General features: G+C 47.1%; 1 protein-coding gene across 1 annotated transcript in view; it reads left to right on the top strand.

Moving 5' to 3' along the window:
* The window catches only part of LOC120947676 (relaxin receptor 2-like), a 29951-nt gene extending 10406 nt beyond the window's left edge, over positions 1-19545 (top strand). Inside the window, exons 3-22 of the mRNA XM_040363214.2 lie at positions 3634-3909; positions 4020-4106; positions 4206-4317; positions 4642-4713; positions 5391-5456; positions 7656-7727; positions 7814-7885; positions 7984-8055; positions 8216-8356; positions 8436-8507; positions 8604-8675; positions 8778-8849; positions 8921-9037; positions 9500-9685; positions 9771-10244; positions 10462-10535; positions 16699-16811; positions 17429-17496; positions 18828-18882; positions 19002-19545. Of these exons, the coding sequence (XP_040219148.2) occupies positions 3634-3909; positions 4020-4106; positions 4206-4317; positions 4642-4713; positions 5391-5456; positions 7656-7727; positions 7814-7885; positions 7984-8055; positions 8216-8356; positions 8436-8507; positions 8604-8675; positions 8778-8849; positions 8921-9037; positions 9500-9685; positions 9771-10244; positions 10462-10535; positions 16699-16811; positions 17429-17496; positions 18828-18882; positions 19002-19043 (2315 nt within the window). The 3' untranslated portion in view covers positions 19044-19545. The remainder of the gene's footprint in view (positions 1-3633; positions 3910-4019; positions 4107-4205; positions 4318-4641; positions 4714-5390; positions 5457-7655; positions 7728-7813; positions 7886-7983; positions 8056-8215; positions 8357-8435; positions 8508-8603; positions 8676-8777; positions 8850-8920; positions 9038-9499; positions 9686-9770; positions 10245-10461; positions 10536-16698; positions 16812-17428; positions 17497-18827; positions 18883-19001) is intronic.
* Positions 19546-20027: the final 482 nt, after the last annotated feature.

Genomic DNA, 20027 nt, shown 5'->3' with positions numbered 1-20027 from the left:
GATTTGCCTTTATATTTCAATTATCTTCGTACCGTAGCTGACAGGCGGTGCTGTGTTGCCGATCGGAAATATGGGTGGCGGGCATATTTATGATTTTTAATACCAAACGACGGTGCACCTTTTTCGCAGGTGCGCTGGGAGTGGAAACAGTATTTAAAAGATGAAGTTTATTGGATGGGTTGTTGGATGGGGATGGGCGCTTACTTGTTCTTAAGCTCGGTGTGGGTTGATAGTGCCTAACGGAATAAAGCATGAAAACGATTTGTAAATAAGGAGCCATGGTTCCATGTTAGATCGTTGCTAAGTGTTAATAAGAAGCTTTTTGAACAGGTTGCCTTCCCATTTATCGGATCAGATTAGATTTATTATATATTATTGTTAATAAAGCCACTGTCCGTAAAGTAACTTCACGTAATTCATAAAACATAACGTGTTAATTAATTGCAACCAATCTAAATACATAAAACCAGCTTATTAGAAGTAACAGTACAGCTTCCCGCTTTCGCAGTTATCTTTCAAACAAAAATGCAAAACTGTCCTCGAAAGAAAGATCATAACAATAAATTAGCCCATTATCTGCCACGCTCGTACATCACACGGCGCAGGAGGGAGGGAGGCTGCTGCCCACGCTACAATATCACAAACCGCAAACAAACAACCATAATACCGTACGCCGACCGTGTGTACCAGTTTGTCACACTTTGCCCCCCCAAGAAGTCGGAAATTGGTCCCAGGTTGCGTTTTTACGAGCATAATTACGCTGACCGCACCGAACGAGGAGCCCAATTCGAGCCCTTTTCTTCGTTTATCGTGCCCGGCCCCCGGGGGTGGTTCCAGCGCCGTAGGCCAGCGTCCAGCAAAACAGCAATTAAAGCACGCAAAACCTAGACTCTTAGAGCAAGCAAAGCAAAGGAGCGTGTGTGGTGTGCGTGGGGTCGTAAATTTTCCCCCCAGATAGTGTGCGAGACTTTTAGTCGTTAATTGTTGTTTTGTGCCTTGCAGCTTGCCCGCTCAAAACAAAAAAGAACAACTCCCAAATCGGTAGATGAAATCCACTACGGAAGTGGTAAATTCGGACGGGTTTTTCCCAGTTCAGGAGTCAATTGTTGGGTGTATTGTATTGTAAGGTGGGGGGGGGGGGGGGGTGCAAAGTATTATGAAAAATAAAACGTACTGCCCGGAAGCAATTTTTCAACGTAGGAGTATTAGCCAATTCGCTAGTGCTGGTGTATTATTTACCGTCCGCTTTGTGCTTGCCGGTGGAGGACGATCGGAAGCAAATGCTCATGCATAAAATGGATATTCTGATTTATCACTCACATTAGACGTTTTCACTGTGCGGCAGACTCCACAGCAGCCGGATGCCGGACGTTAAGCAGCAACTGATTGTGGTTGTCACTTTGTCGCCTTTTGGGCCTGAGAAATGGAGACGCAGTCGACGATGCAACTTTCCCGGAGCGCAATAAAACAGAGCCCTGGAGCTTTTGGTGCACGGCACGGCCGGACGACAGGGACACCCCAAACCCAAACCTTGACCGCAAATGGATGACCCACCGATAAGATGTTGGCAGCTGCCTAATAAGCACAGGGCGGTGCATAGTTTTCGCTTCCGTTTCGTTTCCAGCATGGACGTGGCACGTAGCTCTCCTTCCGTCGTGCAGTCAGCGACGAACTTCTTTCGTTCATTAGATAGGTCTGCCCAGTGTTTCCACGTTGGTGGGTCACAGGAGTTTGATTATCTAGGTATGGCAATACCGGAATGCAGTGTTGCACCCATAGCCAGGCGGATGGGTCTTTCTGTTTGCGAGTTGACTTTCCTTCATTGGAATGTTGTTGTGTAGGGCCGCGGTGACCGCCCGGTAATACGCATGGGTCATGATTAAAAGCACTCCCGAGCAACGCAACGTATGTTGCCTCCGTTTTGCAAGGAGGAAGGCCACTCCGTGAGGCTAAAAAGTTAATCTCACGTTGCTCTTTTCGGTGTCAATTCTCCTGAGAAATAAACAGCATTACGATACAGCGATTGTGAAGCCTGCGAGCTAATGTAGCGCATGTGAATAAATGAGATTTTAAAGGGATGCGTTCGAAACACGGGCCTCGGAAGTCATTAAGTGTCGTGGGGTGCTTTGTTGTCATCAGCGAAGTAAAGTGGGTCAACCAGGATGAGTGTGTCTCTGGGTTAAGTAGTTTAGGGGGGCGCCCTCTCTGGTTCTTCTCGGCACAGCCACCAAAAGCGATGGATTACAAACACGCAAACGAGTGTTTAGAAAGCAGCGTTACGGTTCGTTTGGATCGTTGATTAGATTAAGCAGTGGAAGAGAATGTTTAAGTTGATTAAGAAATGAGCATCAACTACCAACAACAACAAAAAAAGCGGCAGTAGATTTAACTAATTGACTCTTTGGGATGATTTGATTGAACCTTAAGGGGCTCTAAGCGCTTACGGCAAGAGACGACAAGTTTTGCAAAGAAAAAAAAACAAACATCTCGCTTCGTTTAGCTTTACCCCAACCGGAACGTAATATTTTACATCCCCTCCGTGTGTGAGGCTGAACAAACATTCCGACTTGAAACGCAGCTTAACTGCCAAAACCAGTCATGTGACTTTTCCGGCTGTTTGCGTGCTGTTCTTTGGTGCTGTTTTTCTCTTCCATTTTTTACTCGCTTCGATTCGATTTTCGATTTACCATACTCGTGCTCGTAAAGTTTACTGATGGATCGTACTGTTTGGATCGGTTTGGTTTTATCAAACCTGTGTGTGTGTGTTTGTCTTTGGCAAGCATCGCGGTGTTTCGGTTCCGTTTTTTCGTGTTTCATGTTTGCTGTCTGCTGCGAAGATATCAAGTGCAGCGTACGTTCGTTCGCAAATCCGTGCACCAGCTGTTGACCTGAATTTGGGTATGAAACACACACACACACACGTGTGTGGCAACCAAGGATCATATTTTGATAACATTGTACAGCGGGACGGTGCGTGAGTCGTAAAAAAATAAGCTTTTTATTATATCAGAACAAGGCAGGTGTGTTCTGCAGGTGCTTCAAGTGTCTGCAGTCGCTATAAAGCGGTATAGTAATGTGAAGGACGCGAATGGAAATAACTATTTTGATTGACGTTGTAGTAACAATTGGTATAAATCACTCAAGGTGTAAACATTCGGGAAAATTGAGCAGAATAACTTTTCGATTATTTATAATTTTCTTTTTTTTTTTGAAGAATTCTTCTAAGAACGATGTTTTCGGCAAAGCGTTCACCGTTCAAGTTTGCTTCGTTTGTCGTACAGATGTCGTACAAATTGTCCCAGTCGTATTGATTTTCCTCCATTGTTACTAAGAAACATAGTTTTGTTTCTGCACTTTTCGCTTTTTTTTTTTCTTCATTGTAACTTCATCTACTATAGTGACACACCCAACAAAGCACGACAAAATGTCATTCTTTTGAAGAACAGAAAAGAAAACAGAGCGCGCAGTCCTCGAGCTCGTGCTGAATGAGCTTACTCGGGAGCGTAGTCGCAGCATCCGCGGCTCACCGTGGCCAATACATAACGAGAATCGCATAAATATACATCCATCGCGTCGCGTGACAGCCGTGCCATGGGTTTTGTACTGATTGAATTTTGTTTCCCACTCTTCAAGCCACACCGGCGCAAGCATCCGGCACGTTGCGCCGCGCACTGGTGCTGCCCGAGACGGAGTACGAAAGAATTCTCGAGCAGCAGCAGCAGCTGGGCGGCCCGTTCAACCGGAACACCGTAACCGTGGACGGGGCGGAACCGTACCCACCCGGCACGGTGGCGTTCCGCTGCGAGGATGGATTTTTCCGGTGCAACAACACGCTCCAGTGCATCGAGCAGAGCAAAAACTGCAACGGATTTCCCGACTGTGACGACGGCTCGGACGAGCTGGAGTGTGGTAAGGAATCTTCGCCACCGAGAAAACCACCGCCTGTTTACAATCAGCCCAATTTTGATTTGTTTGTTTGCTTTTTTTCCTCCCCTTCTTTCGCCACAAAACACGATCAGATGACGACGTGGGACGGAATTATTATGACCATTACTTCCGCAAGCGACCGGCGGCCATCAACGACCAGCTGCCTTACACACCGTGCAGTAAGTAGCCCAGTGGAGCGTTGTTGCAAGCAGGAAGGAAAAAAAACACACACACACACACTAATCCTTCAACACCTTTTTGGGCCCTCCGGGGTGTAGACTGGAACGACGCCAACAACACGTGCAAATGTCGCGGAACGGACGTGCTGTGCGAGTACAAGGGCCTTACCGGGCTGCCATCGGTACTGACCTCGGAGAACGTCACGCTGCTGTAAGTGGGTGTTGAACTGTACAGCGGGAGCGTGGGGTCGTGAATCAAAGCTCTGCTGCAATCAGTTTTTTTGTGGTTGTTTTCGAATGTGATAATATCATCATTCGAGCTCCGCAGAGTGTGGGCAGCAGCAAGAACTGACAGCACGCGGTGGCTTGATCACGGGTCCACGTACGGGTGTAATAGTCCTAGCTCGTGCGCCACCGAGTGCATTTGCTAGCACGGGGGTTAGGAATGCATTGTGATTAGCAACAAAAAAGAAATGACAAATCACCACTCCACGCTACGCTTCGTTTCATGCTTTTCTCGTGTTTGTCGTTGCAGCGATCTCACTGGGAATGTGTTTATCGAGCTGAATATGAATGTGTTCCAGCGCTTCCCGAAGCTCAGCACATTGTAAGTATGAACCGGATCTACGTGCCACGGCACATTCCTGCTTGCCCATTCCCCGTCCCAATATGTGTCATGTGTCATCCATAGTAACATTGCTCCACTTGTGTCCAGCTTGTGTCGGAATCAAATTGAAGCACTGACCCAAAGCGCGTGTGTGCAAGAGTGGCGGAAGTATGGGAAATGGCACCGCAAAAGCCCGTCAATCCGAAATCAATTTCATCCATTGCTTTCCACATTATCAGTGAAGCCGGAAATGCACACATGGATGCATTTCGATCCTTATGCCGAAGCTCTGCAGCTCATCCCGAACGGCTAACAATTACGTTAAAAATTACATCACGTACAATTATTGTCGCTTGGACGTGTCTCTAAGCGTTCCGTTTCTTTTTTGGTTTGTTTGTTGCTTCCCAGAGAGACACTACGGACACAAATAGAACGTATCCAGCCCCATTCACCCTATCCACTTTTCCACGTTCATTATCGTTAGCAGCACGAGAAAGAGCTTAATTAAATCTGCAGCAAACCCAGAACGCGCGCGCGTTTGCTTCCGTTCCGCCGCTTCCGTCCGATAAATTACTTTTTCCCGTTAAGTGTGCTTGATTGTTTCCACTGTTTGACTTACTTCTGATGTCTGTTTGCTTCCTTTGCTATGCCCCCCACCCCATCAACACCGGATACAGAGTCCTGCGGCACTGCTCGATCGAGCGTATCGAACCGGTCAAGCTGGCCAGCAACATCGACGCACTGTAAGTATGGGTGTGCAGGGGGCCTCGAATGTGCATACAAGTTGAGCAGAGTCTGCCCTAGAGTCGTCGTCAAGTATGAGGCTCCGCCACGCTGAGTTTATGAACGTTTTGTTGGGGTGGGGTTAATTGATAGGATTGCTGCCTACAAATAGAACGCTCGTATGTGTGTAGGGGCGGGATGAAATACCGCCAGGATAGGGAACGCTGTTCCATTAGCTGGTAGTGGGAGGCTAAGTAGAGCGCGTGAAGTTCTCCGGAGAGCTGGGTAGCGTTACTGGCAGCAAGAAATGCTGATAATGTCCGTCTGAGAGTGTGGAGTTGGTTGTTTTGTCTGGATGTGTCCATCAAACCCAGAATAAAGAGCTTACGAAACCCAACAAAAACAAACACACACAAGAGCTTAAGCGAATTATCTGCAGTGCGCAAGATAACGACCGTTCGAACCGTTCGTAGGAATGGTCTGACAGTATGTTCATTTCATTTACATGTGTTTTTCGGGGAAAAGGAAACGAAGAAACTAAGCGCCTAAAGCGCTAGTAATAGTTTCCGTGTTACCCTTGCTCCCTTGCAAAAATAAGGAAAGGAAGAAGGAAGTCTTCCGGCTGTCTAGTACCGTTTTATCGCTGCTGCCGTTTGTTGCCATTACCGTTGGCTTCACTCATTACGGCGCGCTAATACGCTCGATCTTTACCTTCGCGCGTTCGCTCACCACAAATGCTCCACACCATTAGTTGGGGTGTCTTATTGAACAGCACAATAAAAAGCCGACTTGCGCAAGGGCGCAGTGGCAAGTGTCTAATAAATTGTGCTACTTTATTGGCCAGCCAAACCAGCCCCTCTGCCAGTGATGCAGATGGTCTAAGGCTGAGGCGGGGTGTGTTGGTGCCATATTTCTTCACCAGCTTACTCGTTGCAAAGGTACTGTTTGCAATGGGGTCGTAGTGATCGTTACTGCCCGTTGATTCGATTGCAACCCACTCCAGCCGGTGCGATTATTTGTTTCTCGATGGGTTGTTTTAAGACGGCCACGGGTGGAATGGAAATGTGGGGATTGTTGCAGTTTGTTGGTGCAATTTTTATTGCCGGTAAATGGGGAAAGGTAGCTTCAGCTGCACTTACTCCGGACGTTTGGTTAGCTGATGCAACCGCACACATGTTCTCCAGTGGTAATTTGTGGTTCGCTCAGTACTGAGGAATGCGGGAGCACGGTCACAGCTTAGGTCGTTTTTGGTCTTTTGAATATTGCCTTGTGAGTCATTGAATACAAAAGCTAACGTGTGAGATACATGATTGCTGTTAGTAGTAGTGATGGTTACTTATCCAGCGCTACGTGATGGTTAAAGTGGTCAAAAATCTAGAGTCGACACCGATCCGACTCTTACAATTTCTGAACCGACTCCAGAAGTTAGGTCCACCCAACATTATTCGGAGTCGTTCGGAATCGTCTGGAGCCGTCGGGAATTTGCCTGAAGTTATCCGGAATCTCCTGTAGTCGGAGACGTCCGGAGACGTCCAGAGTTGTTGGGAGTCGTCCGGAATCGCCCGGAGTCGTTCGAATTAGGAGCTGACCGGAGACGTCCAGAGTCCTCCAGTGTCTGAATCGTCTGGAGTCAACCGAAAGCGGAGTCGGTCGGAGTCAACTGTAGCCAGACGACTCCGGTCGACTCCGGACGACTGCGTACGACTTCAAACGACTCTGATTCCGGGTGGAACTAGTGGTTCCCATTTTGTCGGAGTCGGATTCGGACTAACAATAGTCTGAGTCGGATCGTAGTCGTGAGTGCGCTGTAGAGAGCACATCACTAGTTAGTAGGTACCAATTGATTCGTAGATTGCATAGATTTAGGCGTTTTTTCATACGACATCACACGTAATTTCCTCAATGTATGTCTTCTTTAAATGCCACGATTCATGCAATAGCATACATGATTATGAGAATAATTTCAAGAGCGCATAATAAAACCAAACTGTAAATGGGAGTCAGTTGTATTGCAGATTGAATAGATTTAGGCGTTTTTTTATTTGACTATACGGGTAACACTAATGTATAAAAGCATTGCATACATTCAGGTGTTTTAAAAATGTATTTAACGTCTAAATGTGTGCAATCGTTTACAAAAATGCACATTTTTAAGAAAAATCCCAAAAATACAATACAAAATGAGCTTTCTTTGTAAATACTTCCTTCCCTCTTCCAAGACATTTGGACCAGAACGGGCTGACGACGCTGCCGGACGATTTTTTTCCACCCGGGACGGTGCTGCGTATACTGTAAGTGATTTCTATAAATTAAAAAACCCAACAACCATTTGTTCCAATGATCGATGAGACACTGTTTTGCTTACCCCCTCCTGCAGTGTACTGAGTGGCAACCGAATTAACCAGCTGGGAAGGACGAACTTTGTCAATCTGGAGTTTCTCGAGGAGCTGTAAGTATACGCCCCAAACAAACCATGATGGATGAGGAGCCACCGGTGCGATCTGTCACTGTTGATTTATTTCCACCTCGTTTCCCCCCTCATCGCAGTGACTTGAAAGACAACCAGATCGATGCACTCACCGAGGATGTGCTGATGCCGCTGACGAATCTTCGCATACTGTACGTAAGCCCCACTTCTAATCGCTGCGAGTAGTTAAGATGCTAAAGTTTATGCTTTCACATTCGCTGTATGCGTTTGTGTGTGTGTGTGTGTGTGTGTGTGTGTGTGTGTGTGTGTGTGTGTGTGTGTGTGTGTGTGTGTGTGTGTGTGTCACTGCAGCTACTTAAACAACAACCGACTGCGGAAGCTCGTCCCGGGCATGATACCGGCGCTGGTAACGCTGCAAACACTCTCGCTCGCGCGGAACCAAATCGAAACGATCGAGGTGTGTGCGCTGGATCTGCCGTCGCTGGAGCATCTGTAAGCATTTGGGTTGGGCGCGGACGCGCCCACGTACCGTTTGCAAAAGGATACAAAGTTTTCCTACCGCTCGTTTCAGCTACCTGTCGGAGAATCTGCTAACAGTGATCCGAAACGACACGTTCGGCAACTTAACGAATTTAGTAGGATTGTACGTAATAGTTCCACTGTGCGCGCCCGGAAACGGCATCAACACTTTTGCTAACCAATCGTACACTTTGCTTCCTTCTCTGCTCCCTGTGAACAGATTTTTAAATAGCAACAAAATAACCCATTTCGAGCTGGATGCATTTAGCGGCCTAGCCAAGCTGGCAACACTGTAAGTATGGTTGATAGAAGGGGAGAGAGAGCGGAAATAGGTTTCCATTATCATTGCCACACTGCTGTCACATTGTCGCCTCCTTTTTTGCGCAAACCACAGCAACCTGCAGGGGAACAAATTTGACCGGATCGATCGGCGCGTGCTGGATAACCTTACCAACCTGCACCACATGTACGTATGTCGTTAACGGGACGTGTGCTGCTAAAATGCTCATCCCTCATTTCTAACCCCCTTTTTGGCAGCCATTTCACCGAGTTCCATCACTGCAAGGCGGCCCTGCACGTGCGTGTCTGCGAGCCAAAGGGTGACGGCATCAGCAGCAACCGGCATCTGCTCGATAATCCTGTGCTGCGTGCAAGGTACGAACGGCCGCCGAAAGCTCTGTTCGGTCGCGACACATCGCGACACCGATGAGTGTTTTCCAATTGGCGTTAAGCTTGTGAATGAAGAAGCGCGGCTAGAGAAGCTGTTGGCAATGTACTTATTAGAATCTTATACGAATTACTCATAGATTTGGGGGATAGAGTGGGACGAAAATTGCTTTCAAACGTGGAACGTTCTTTAATTAAAATTTTAATTATCTTCTCGCGCTAAGGTTGCCTAGTTGATTGGGGGGCACGGTTCAGTACATTTTCGTGCGCCGACACGTACCCCGAAGCGTGATGTGTTCGCGAATGCGAGCTGCGGTGGCTTTCTTAACGAGATATTAATATCGTTCTTTCCATTCGTTGCACATCTCTCATTTTCGACTGCACTGTGCATCACGTGCATTTATTTTTTTCTTGTTTATTTTTGCTCCACCACCCGCGCGCGCCTCACAGTGTGTGGATAATGGCGGCCATTGGTATCGTGGGCAATCTGCTAGTCCTGTTCGGGCGCTATGTGGTCGGGTCGCGCAGCAGCCAAGCGCACGCGGAACATTCGCTCTACCTGCGGCATCTAGCGGCTAGCGATCTGCTGATGGGCGTGTACCTCGGCATCATAGCAACCGCTGACATTATCTTCAGGTAGGTCGGGGCCCTGTAAGCACCAAACTTTGGTGCTCCATTGCGGTGGCTAACGGTGGTTTTTCGCATGGTTTTTTCTCCCCAGAGGTGAATATCTTACCCACGACGAAGAGTGGCGCATGAGCTCGATCTGTGCGTTTAGTGGCTTTCTCAGCACGCTCAGCTGCCAGTCGTCCACGCTGCTGCTGACGCTCGTCACCTGGGACCGGCTGGTGTCGGTGACGCGACCGCTCTACCAACGGTCCAGCAGCAAAACGCGCGTCATCCTGCGGCTGGCCCTGCTGTGGGGCGTGGCGACGGCCGCCGCCATCGCCCCACTGTCCGCGACCGAGTACTTTGGGCCACACTTTTACGGCAGCAACGGGGTGTGCCTGTCGGTGCACATACACGACCCGTACGCGATGGGCTGGGAGTATTCGGCCGGGCTGTTCATCCTGGTGAACACGGTGTCGCTGCTGTTCATCGGCATCTCGTACCTGCGGATGCTGCAGGCCATTCGCGTCTCCCGGAACGAAACGCGCAACACGCTGAACTGCCGGGAGAAGGTGGTCGCGAGAAGGTAGGTGGTACGAGCCCCTGCACCTCGACAGTCGGTGGATGGTCAATCTCCTGTGTACAGTGTTACCGATACTCCGCAACGCAGCACTCGTTCGGAGTATGCAAAGCATCGTGCTGTGGAGTTTTGCTCTCTCTCTCTCTCTCTCTCTCTCTCTCTCTCTCTCTCTAACCAGTACACTCTTCACTGCTTGGTTCTCTTTTATTACCCCGTCCTACAGGTTCGCCATCATCGTTGCAACGGATTGTGTCTGCTGGATGCCGGTGATTGTAGTGAAATTAGTTGCGCTAGCAGGTAAGAGACTCACAGCCGGACGCTGCTTCGGTGTAGCGTAGGGAGGGTGAATGTTATTTGTTGGTTTCTAGGGGAATAGATAACATCTCCAGCATGGGCAGACCACTTTGCATATGTTGATAGTGTAGCCGGGATGCCGCAAAGGGAGAGCTGCTTTATGCATACGATAATTGGAGTTGATGTAATCAAAGAATGTACCTGCGTCGCTATTTTGAAGCTCTTTTGTAACGAAAAGCCCTTTATAGCGAGTTGTTGGAAAAGGGTGATGAATGAATCAACTAGTTGCGCTAAGAGCTTGTAGCTTTAAGTTTAAAAAAACCCGTTAAGCCGAAAGCCACCATTTTCGTCTCGGTGTTGCTAATTTCGCCGTTCGCCCTAAATCGGGTCAACTTCACTTTACAGCACCTGTAATTTAATTCAATTTTCCAATCGACAAGATTTGGCTTTCCCGAGGCCTGCTGCCTTATCCACTGCGTCCACAGCGCACCCTCATCCGGAAGCAATTAGCCTACGGCTGACCGCTGGAAATAAGCCGATGGAAGAATCGTGTCAAGGGGTGGGTGAAAGAATTAGCCACAGTTAAACGAAGCAGGACGCCCCTTGGAAGGCAACTTGAAGCTAATTTCTGTCATGGAAAATCTCATTTTCGTCTCACCCACATTAGCAAAAAGTAGCTTAGCGGAAAACACACACACACAGCACCAAAGAAGCTGCTATTTCTCTGCTCTAAGCAGATTGGAAGAATAAGTGTACATTAAAAAATGCAAACAAAAACCGCACAAGAAATGTGGCTCTTTTATTCGATCGCTTGCCTCGGCTGTCTGGTGCCAAGACGATGCCAAGTTAGTCGCTGGGGGTGTAGAAATACAGTTTTTTTTTTCTTTACAATTTCGAAATTTGGCGCTGGGCGTGAAACAATTTAATCATCATCAAGCCAGACAAAACGGACATTGGACCAGCCTGTATCAAACTGAAGCACTGGTCGCTGCCTGCTAATTGAAGGGTCCAAGGGAAACAACAAGCTTGGGCGCAGACTGTTTTTCAATTTATTTACCATGACAAGAACAACGTGCCACCGGGGCGCGGCTTTTTGTTCGATTGACGAGAAAAACATTTCCTCTCGCTCTCGTACTGTTGTTTGTGTGAGGTGTTGTGGTTTTGGGTCGTTTGGATTGTGCATCGCAGTACGAACGGTATTCCAATTTATTTCCACGCGGAAAGTCATCGAAAAGTTGGGCTGAACGTACGCTTAGAAACAGCCACTCAACCTTTTCGGCACATGGGACGCGAACAATCGTGCCCTGTTTGTGCCAGTGGTGGTCTGCTCGAGGCTATGATTTGTTACAACACACAAACGCAAGCTCCAGTGCTGGAGTTTCCATATGCAAACAGTCTCATTAAAACGGTGGAGAAAAGCTTTTCGGTGGTAAGGCGCCGTGTTTAGCTGCGAACTAGCTGTGTGTAGTTTGATTTATCGGATCGATCGGGGGCTTACACGGGCGTTCACTTTTCCGATTCGTTGCGTCGAAATAATTAAAGCATTTGCGCTGCCTCTACCGTTCCGCTGGGTGGCTTGCCGCAACCGCCGGTTCACTGATGAGGTTACAATTAATTGAATTTCGTCGTTACGCGTTTGGTATGAGGAAAATTGGAGGAAAAACCACTACCAATCCCGTCGCACACAGTTGCAGCTGAAGCTGAAGATGGTCACACACTGTCACAATGATACAATGGCAGGGAAACAGGCGGGCCAACTCCATTCCGGAGTAGCGCGAACGTTTCGATCGCAATGGTTGGCGGTCATGTACTCGCTGTGTGGTGTGGTTCGTTGGAGGATGAGCTTTGGTTTCTGGAACACGGCAGTAGGACAGAATGCATTTCAAATGGCTACAAATGTGCATCATCGAGGCAAACTGGGGACCGACCTAGTTCGTGGTTTGTTCGCGGTTCAATGGAGCCGAAATTGGGAGTGACGTTGATGCGATTGTTGGTTTTTGTTCAAATGTTTAAATTTAACCATTACACATTATAGTTCAAGAAGCTTTCTGCAGTCGTTTATAATCGGTGTTATTCCATTTAATCTGTTCATAGCACAATATGTTACAAGGTTTACCGAGTCAGCTTGCGATGTGAGCTGCAATGCTAGCATATGCTAGCATTTTCATCATTTCATTGAAAGTGAGGAGTGTGACATCAACAACCATGCGTCTCCATTCATTGCTAATCTAGCTCGAGCTACAACGAGATACGACGATTCGCATTTTTTTTCTCATTTTGACAGCTGTCATCTAGCTACAATTGATTGATTTTCTTAAATTTCTTTCCGATAGCCGTTCCATAAACATTCATGAAGATTTCCGAACTACCCAAATCGTACATCGGGGACCTACTGTAATCCATTCTGAGCTCAATATTTGTTATGTTACTTACATACTTATCCGGCACTAAAAATGTTTCGTGGCCTTGGCCTGTCTCAGGAATGTCCGAAACCGCTCACGGTCTCGCATCTACGTCTGCCAGTCCGTTATCCCGGCCTTAGGGGTGAACGCCTACACGCCATCTTGTCACCTCAGAATGGGCCTACCACATTTCAAACTTCTAACTTTACGGGCTGGATCATCCGTTTCCATGCTCACCGGAGCCTGAAAGCTAGATGAACGACAGTGAGTTCGCCGTACATCTCGTATAACTCGTCATTACAGGGTTTCCCACGATCTTTTGATTGGTTCCCATCAATTTTTGGTAGGTTCCCATATTTGTTTAGTGCGTTCCCACGATTTTTTGGCTGTTTCGCAGAATTTTTTGGTCCAATAGTATTGATATCCAATCGGAAAATACCAATAAATTGTGGGAACGAACCAAAAATCTATGGGAGCTGACCAATAAATCGTGGGAAACCCTGTATATCACCTCCATCACTGTCCTTCCATACACACGGGGCCACGAATCATTGTGAGCATCGTTATCTCGAACGAGCCCAAGAGGGTTCCGTCAAATTTTAACAGTGTCCATGTCTCAGAGGTGTATGTGAGTACCGGTACTATATAGGTACTATATAGTCTCAGCTTCGTCCGTCGCGACATGTTCTTTGAGGTGACCTGATTTTTCAGGCTGTAGAATGACCCGTTGGCAGCCAGCAACCTTGGGCGCAACTCAACCACCATACTATTGTCGCTGCTGACCTTTGACCTTTGAGATAGGTAAATTCTATGACGACTTCAAAAGCGCGTTCCCCTATCAGTACGTCACGCCTGCGTAAGTTTGGATTAGTTGGATTGAAAGGGCAGCTGATGTTGCCACCATCAGTTTGGTTTATCTGAAGTCCGAGGCTTTCTGCCGCCTGCTCGATCCCTTGGTAGGCTGACGTATGCCAGGATCTGGGTTGACTTATAGAAGAGGGTTCCCGTAGTCTCCACCCTCGAGTCTCTGATGGCCCTTTCTAGTGCCAAGTTGAATAGGAGACAGGCAAGCCCCATGGTTCAAACCGTTAGTAGTTGCAAAAGGCCCTGAGAGTTTTCCATCCTCCTTCACCTGGCTAGTGTGCATCTCCATTTTTTATCAGTTCAGCTGCGATTCCGTCGGTTACAGGTGCCTTGTTATGCTTCAGCCCACGGAGAGCTTTTCGGCTGATTTGTTATATACCTTATTAAAATTAGAAATAAAATTAAGCCGCCAACCAATTCCATTCCACCCATTTCCACCTCCATTTGTAACAGGCACACTCGCAGTACAAGTGCACACCATCCATGCTCAATGGCGCAACGCTGGCAAACCACTTCCCATATTAAACGCCATTTGTGAAATGTTGATGAAACATTTTGTCATACTTACGGTCGCTTTAGCGCTTTGGCTGCACTTACACTTTCACGCCCCGCACCGTGTGGCAAAGTACAAATCAGACCATTATTACTATAAAGCATTTTGAAATATTTCCCAGCAGTGGAGCAGCAAAAACAAAAAAAGATACAAGGAAATAACCACCAACGACGACGATGGTCCCATTACCTCTGCATGCACGTTACTGTTCAAATGGGACGATAGTGAGAGGGATTGGAAGTGATAGGAAGCGAGCGTGAGAGAAAATGGGCTGGAACCGGAAGCTGGAACAGATCCTTCCTTCCTTCCGTGTCTTTCTAACACATTCATTTCCTTTCACAGCCTCTCTCTCACACACACACACACAATCCCTCTCTTCACTTCTCACTTGCTCATCAAACTTGTCCTCCTTTCGGGCAGTCGCCACGCAAAGCCATGTCATGGATAGCCGGGACGACGAAACCCCGAACCATAAATAAAATGGCATTACTCCTATTATCGTGTTACGACGGGTTTGTGCCCCAAGGCCCACGGCTTCTGTGGTTTTTCCCCCGTTTACCCCGTTTGGCATCGTTTTGGAACATTTTTTTTGTTGTTGTTCTTCCTACACCACCAGCCACGGGCACGATCAATCCGCCGTAGCTGCCCGCCGTCCCGCCTATCCCGCCGTAGAAGGTGTATGGGAAAGGTTGAATGGAGGCGCCTGGTGTCGTGTAATGTGAGGTTTTGCTCCGAGCTGCTCGAAACTCGACCGGTCCACGGAACTCGCTTGGTCTGCCGGTCGAGTGTGTAGTTGACTTTTTGATGCTTGCCGCATACCCCCAGCCCCTGGCTCTAGGATCGTCTTCACGTTCTGCCCTTTGATCATCAACCACCGATCGGTTTGTTGGTTGTTTTTCATGCTTATTTGAGAGTTTGGGCAGTGTGTATGTGTGTTTTTTTTTAAGTTATTTTAACCTTCTTGTTCCATTCAACCGGCAATGGCTACCGTGAGGAGGGGGTGACCGGCATCTCGTTAGGCAAAACAAGATATGTCACGTATCCGGTGGCATATTTTTTGGCGGTTCGCCAAAGTGGAACCTCACGGTCTCGGTCTCTTTTTTTGGGTAGAGTTTTTTATCCATTTTTTATTATTTTTAGTTGCTCTACAAGACCACCTACACATTAGCTCGTTTGATCGGATAGTTTACGTGTTTTTGAGCTTTGCCTTTTTAATGCGAATTTTCCGTTCACCGTGCACATTTTGATGGTATTTTATGGGTTTTGTTTGTTTTGTTTTTTGCGTATTATTTATGAACTCATTTCCGTGCGATATTACAGTGCATTCTATAACATTAAAGCTTTGGTTGCATAATTATGACACATAGTTGCCTTATTCTAGTAAACATTGTGAGACAGTAGCACTCAATAAAGAACGCAATTGTTCGCACCCGAAACCTCCGCAAACTCCGCACGCGAGCATTCATCACAATTACGCACCGAAATTGCGCCAGTTATCTACACCGGCCAGTCGCTCGGAAACATTTCGAATGATTAATGATGAACGCAACGCAATGGTTGCCAATGCGAGTGTGTCGCGTTTATCCTTGTTCACACTTCTTAATCTCATCGCACTCTCTCTCTCTCTTTCATTGAGCGGGGGGAATAGTTTCCGTGGGAAGGGATAAGGTTTATTGCGGAGCTTTTAACACACCACCGCCCAGTGGTAGACAGTGTCCCTGGAGAGGTTTGCATGACAGCATCGTCTTGCATTGCAATAAGCTTAACCATGGTTTTTGACGGCTGCTGTGCGCGGGCGGTCTCACAGTAATAGACCGCAGTTCTGTTCCATCGATAAGTTTTGAGTGACAGTTGAAAGGATCACAGCAGGATGTGTGTGTGTGTGTGTGTGTGAAAAAAGCAGGAATATGTGTGAAACGAGTGACATTTGAGGGCGCCACTGGGAAAAACTGACGGAACCATTTATCATGCTCACGGCAGTCGGTAAGGATTGGTATGGTTTTATTCGATTTTAATTAAATTCATTGCGGTTCACGAAACCGATTGTTGATGAGCAGTGTTGAGCAAATTCATCGCGAAGTAGTGTTCCATATGAATTGCAAAATTGAATTAATTGCATTAGGAACCTTCTTCATCAGCTGCAAACTTTTCCTTTACACCATTGACAGTCGCGTCGTATCGCCTTCTCCTACTGGAAATGTGTTGCTGTACCAGCTGTGCGGATACATCAAATAAGAAATGCAAATAAGCGAACCGTTCAGTCACGCTCGCTTTTGCGTTCGCTGAGCTTCGCTCCATACGTGATCCTGTACACTGTTTCCTTTCTTTTTTTTTGTTGCCTTTTTAGGGTATGAAATTTCTCCGTCCCTGTACGCGTGGCTAGCGGTGCTGGTACTGCCGATCAATTCCGCCCTCAACCCGGTACTGTACACACTGACGACGGCACAGTTCAAGCAACAGGTAAGTTTTGTTGCCGTTGGAGTAACGTTAGTATTATTTCTGTGCAATGTATTGCCTGAGAGATTTAAACATTTAAAATTATTTAGGGTAGCTTTTATCAGGGATAAAAAAATATTGTGTTTAATGCGTAATTAGAAAGATATGTGATTCAGCTAATTCGGCATCCCGCAAAGAATGGCAATTTTTCGATTTAGTTGCTTATACAGGCTTTTCCACGATTAATTGGTCAGTTCCCATGATTTTTTGGTGGGTTCCCATCGATTTTTGATTCGTTCCCATAATTTATTGGTATTTTCCAATTGGATATCAATACAATTGCATTAAAAAAAATTTGGCAAACGGTCAAAAAATCGTGGGAACGCACCAAGAAAAATATGAGAACCCGCCAAAATTTATTGGATCCAACCAATAAATCGTGGGAAACCCTGTAAAACGTTTAATAACTGTAAACGTTTCAATATTTAGTTAATAATTTTATCACAAAAACAAACAAAATCTCCAAACTAATACCACAGTGCTCAGAAAACTGTTCGAACTGTGCTACAGCTGTCATACACTGGCTTAAACTATTCACCGCTAGATGGCGCTACTATATCGTTTCCCATTTCATTTCACAGCTAGCGCGCTTCTGCTACTCGCTACCATGTGGCGCTCATCCTGAATATGATTCAGCAATCGACTCGCGGTAAGTTGAGGATTAAATGAATTTGAAATGTTCTTCCTTTGCTGCTATTTAGTTCATCCGGCCAGCTTTCCCGAAACGTCTGCTTTCACTCACCATAGTTAGTTTACAAATTTCGCGTGACCAATTCTTCGCTTTCCTGTTCCGTAGCGTGCGAAGCGCTCGGTATCGTTCTGCCACTCCTCTCCCCACCCCTCCCTCCATCCCCTTAAAAGACCACCACGCGGGGGAAGGATATCGGGCTAATGATGTTTTAATGACTGGTGGGACGACGCAAACATTGTAAACGCACGGCATGGGAGCGTAACCGAAACGCGAATAAAATGATTTAGTGAGCCTCAATTTGCAAGGGTCCGGATGAAGATCAGAACTCGTACACGGGCCCGGGATGGGAAGCGCGCGAAAGCAGCACCTTTTCTTCAAGGCGAAGGATAATTAACGTTTGATAGCGGCAAAAAAAATCCTTACCTTCGTTGCAGGTGTAAAGGATACCAGGGGTTGTTCCGTTTTCGCCTTTTACCGCTCAGCTGCATCCAGCAGGTGAACAATGAGTTCGTTTTTTTACGGACGGTTCATTATCCCAAGAGCAGCCGGGAAAGATTGGGTACGGCGTTCGGATGTATTTAATCCTTTTTTATGTCCACCAACCAGTGTTTCGCTTTCAATTTCCTACCTGCGGAAGTAATAATGGATCAGAGCAGCGTAATGGCATATATCCGGTGAGATCGACTCTCGGCAGTGAAGAGTTCTTACCTCTGGGAACAAGATAGAGCAACATATTGTATTTCATTAGAAGGAGAGTCCTTCCCACAATGGTTGACTGGAGACCAGCCTGTTCTTGAAATTGTATTTTCGATTTATCTTGTTCAAGGGATATATTTCTGTGAAACTCTTCAAGCTGCTACACCGAGGCCAGCTTGAATTTATTCCCACAATAACACGGGTGCTATATTTTCGGAGAAATTTATTCCATCCAAACGCACTCAAGCACGAAAGGACTGAAAGCTGGTTAGCATTGCATAAAAAGTTACAAACCGGCTTTATATGACGTGCGGATTGCATACTTTACAGCCACACTGAACTAAAGCGCCTGAAAGTATGCAGCTCGCTTGCTAAGGTTGCCGTTTTGAGCACTTGCTTTCAGCCTTTACTTACCGTACAATGTCAACTGAGTTGAAAACGCTGCCAAAGTAGGTTAAATTGTTCCTCAAATTTCGTAGAATTCCGTCCAGCCCCTAGCTACACGATACCCGCTTCGATTAATACATTTAATATGTTTGTCCTTTCCTTTTGGCACACTCCCCGTTGAACTCGGTCCGGTTTGCTCCTTCTAGGAACTCGATGGCACAGTTTTCGCACAACGGAAGCAAACGTATGATGAACCGAAGGGTAAGTAGCGTTCCTTACAGTTTTGCTATAACAAAAAAGAACCCATTAAGATTAAAGTGATTTGTTTTGTCCCTAATTGTTTCACACACAAACACACACTCACACACACCACCAAATAGGAACGCATGTCATCCAACACGAAGGTGTACGAGTTTAAATAGCAGTTGTCGATCGGGGGTGCACCAGACCGGCGCAGTATCCGCAGCGTTCGGCACCGGCCCTCCGACGCGTCCGATACCTCCGACCACCGGAACCATCGGCACTGCTTCCTGCCCAACAGTGTGCACCACCCATCGAAGCAGGGCCATCCGGGGTCAGCGGCGGGCTGCGGGACCGGTATGCTGCGTGTGCCTTCCTCGTTGCCCTCCTCCCCCTCGACGATCATCACCAACATCGAGCAGGATCGGGCGGAACGCGACATACCGATGGAGATGGCCGCACTGGTTGTGTTTGATGGGCAGCATGGACCGCAACACCAGAACCGGTTTGTGTGTGCCGGACCGCCCGCTGGCTACGAGCGCCCGCAGCAGGGACAGGGAGGATCCGGCGGCTGTGGCCACCGGAAGCATCGATCGGCCACCGCGGTGCTGATGCTGATGGAACGTTGCTCGAACTCGAGCACGGAAACGTTTGACTTTTGAGCCGCGGGGGGGGGGGGGGGGGAGCGAAGTGAAGCCTAGAAATGACTGTGATAAAAGAAACTAGCCGCTTTGGTTGGTCGATGGTTGAAACTGAGCGGGAGGGAGGAAGAGGAGGAGCGGTGAAAAACAACCCAACAAGGAGAAGCTTATTTGCCTACCGAAACACGTCGTTACGTCGATCATTCGGGTCGAATGCTATTTCCATATTTTCTCAAACGCTTCCAAGGAGCTTACATTTTAACGATAGATGGCGCCATACGAAGGTTGCGGATAGAATTGCACTCCCGCAACACTTTGTACGTGCTGTACGTTTTACAGATGAAATGAACTACAACAAAATGAGCATAGTTGAATAGAAAGAAAAGTTAATTTTATACAAAAAAAAAGTTAAACTGTTGTGTACACCAAACTGTGAAGTAAAGCTCGAAGTGGAACTTCGGATGTGATCGAGCATGAAATGTTCATGTGTTTTGATTGTTTTTTTTTTTAATTCGCTAAACATAC

The sequence above is a fragment of the Anopheles coluzzii genome, chromosome 2 (genome assembly GCF_943734685.1).
Source record: "Anopheles coluzzii chromosome 2, AcolN3, whole genome shotgun sequence".
In the NCBI taxonomy this organism is placed as follows: domain Eukaryota; kingdom Metazoa; phylum Arthropoda; class Insecta; order Diptera; family Culicidae; genus Anopheles; species Anopheles coluzzii.
This window is presented reverse-complemented; position numbering and strand designations above follow the sequence as displayed.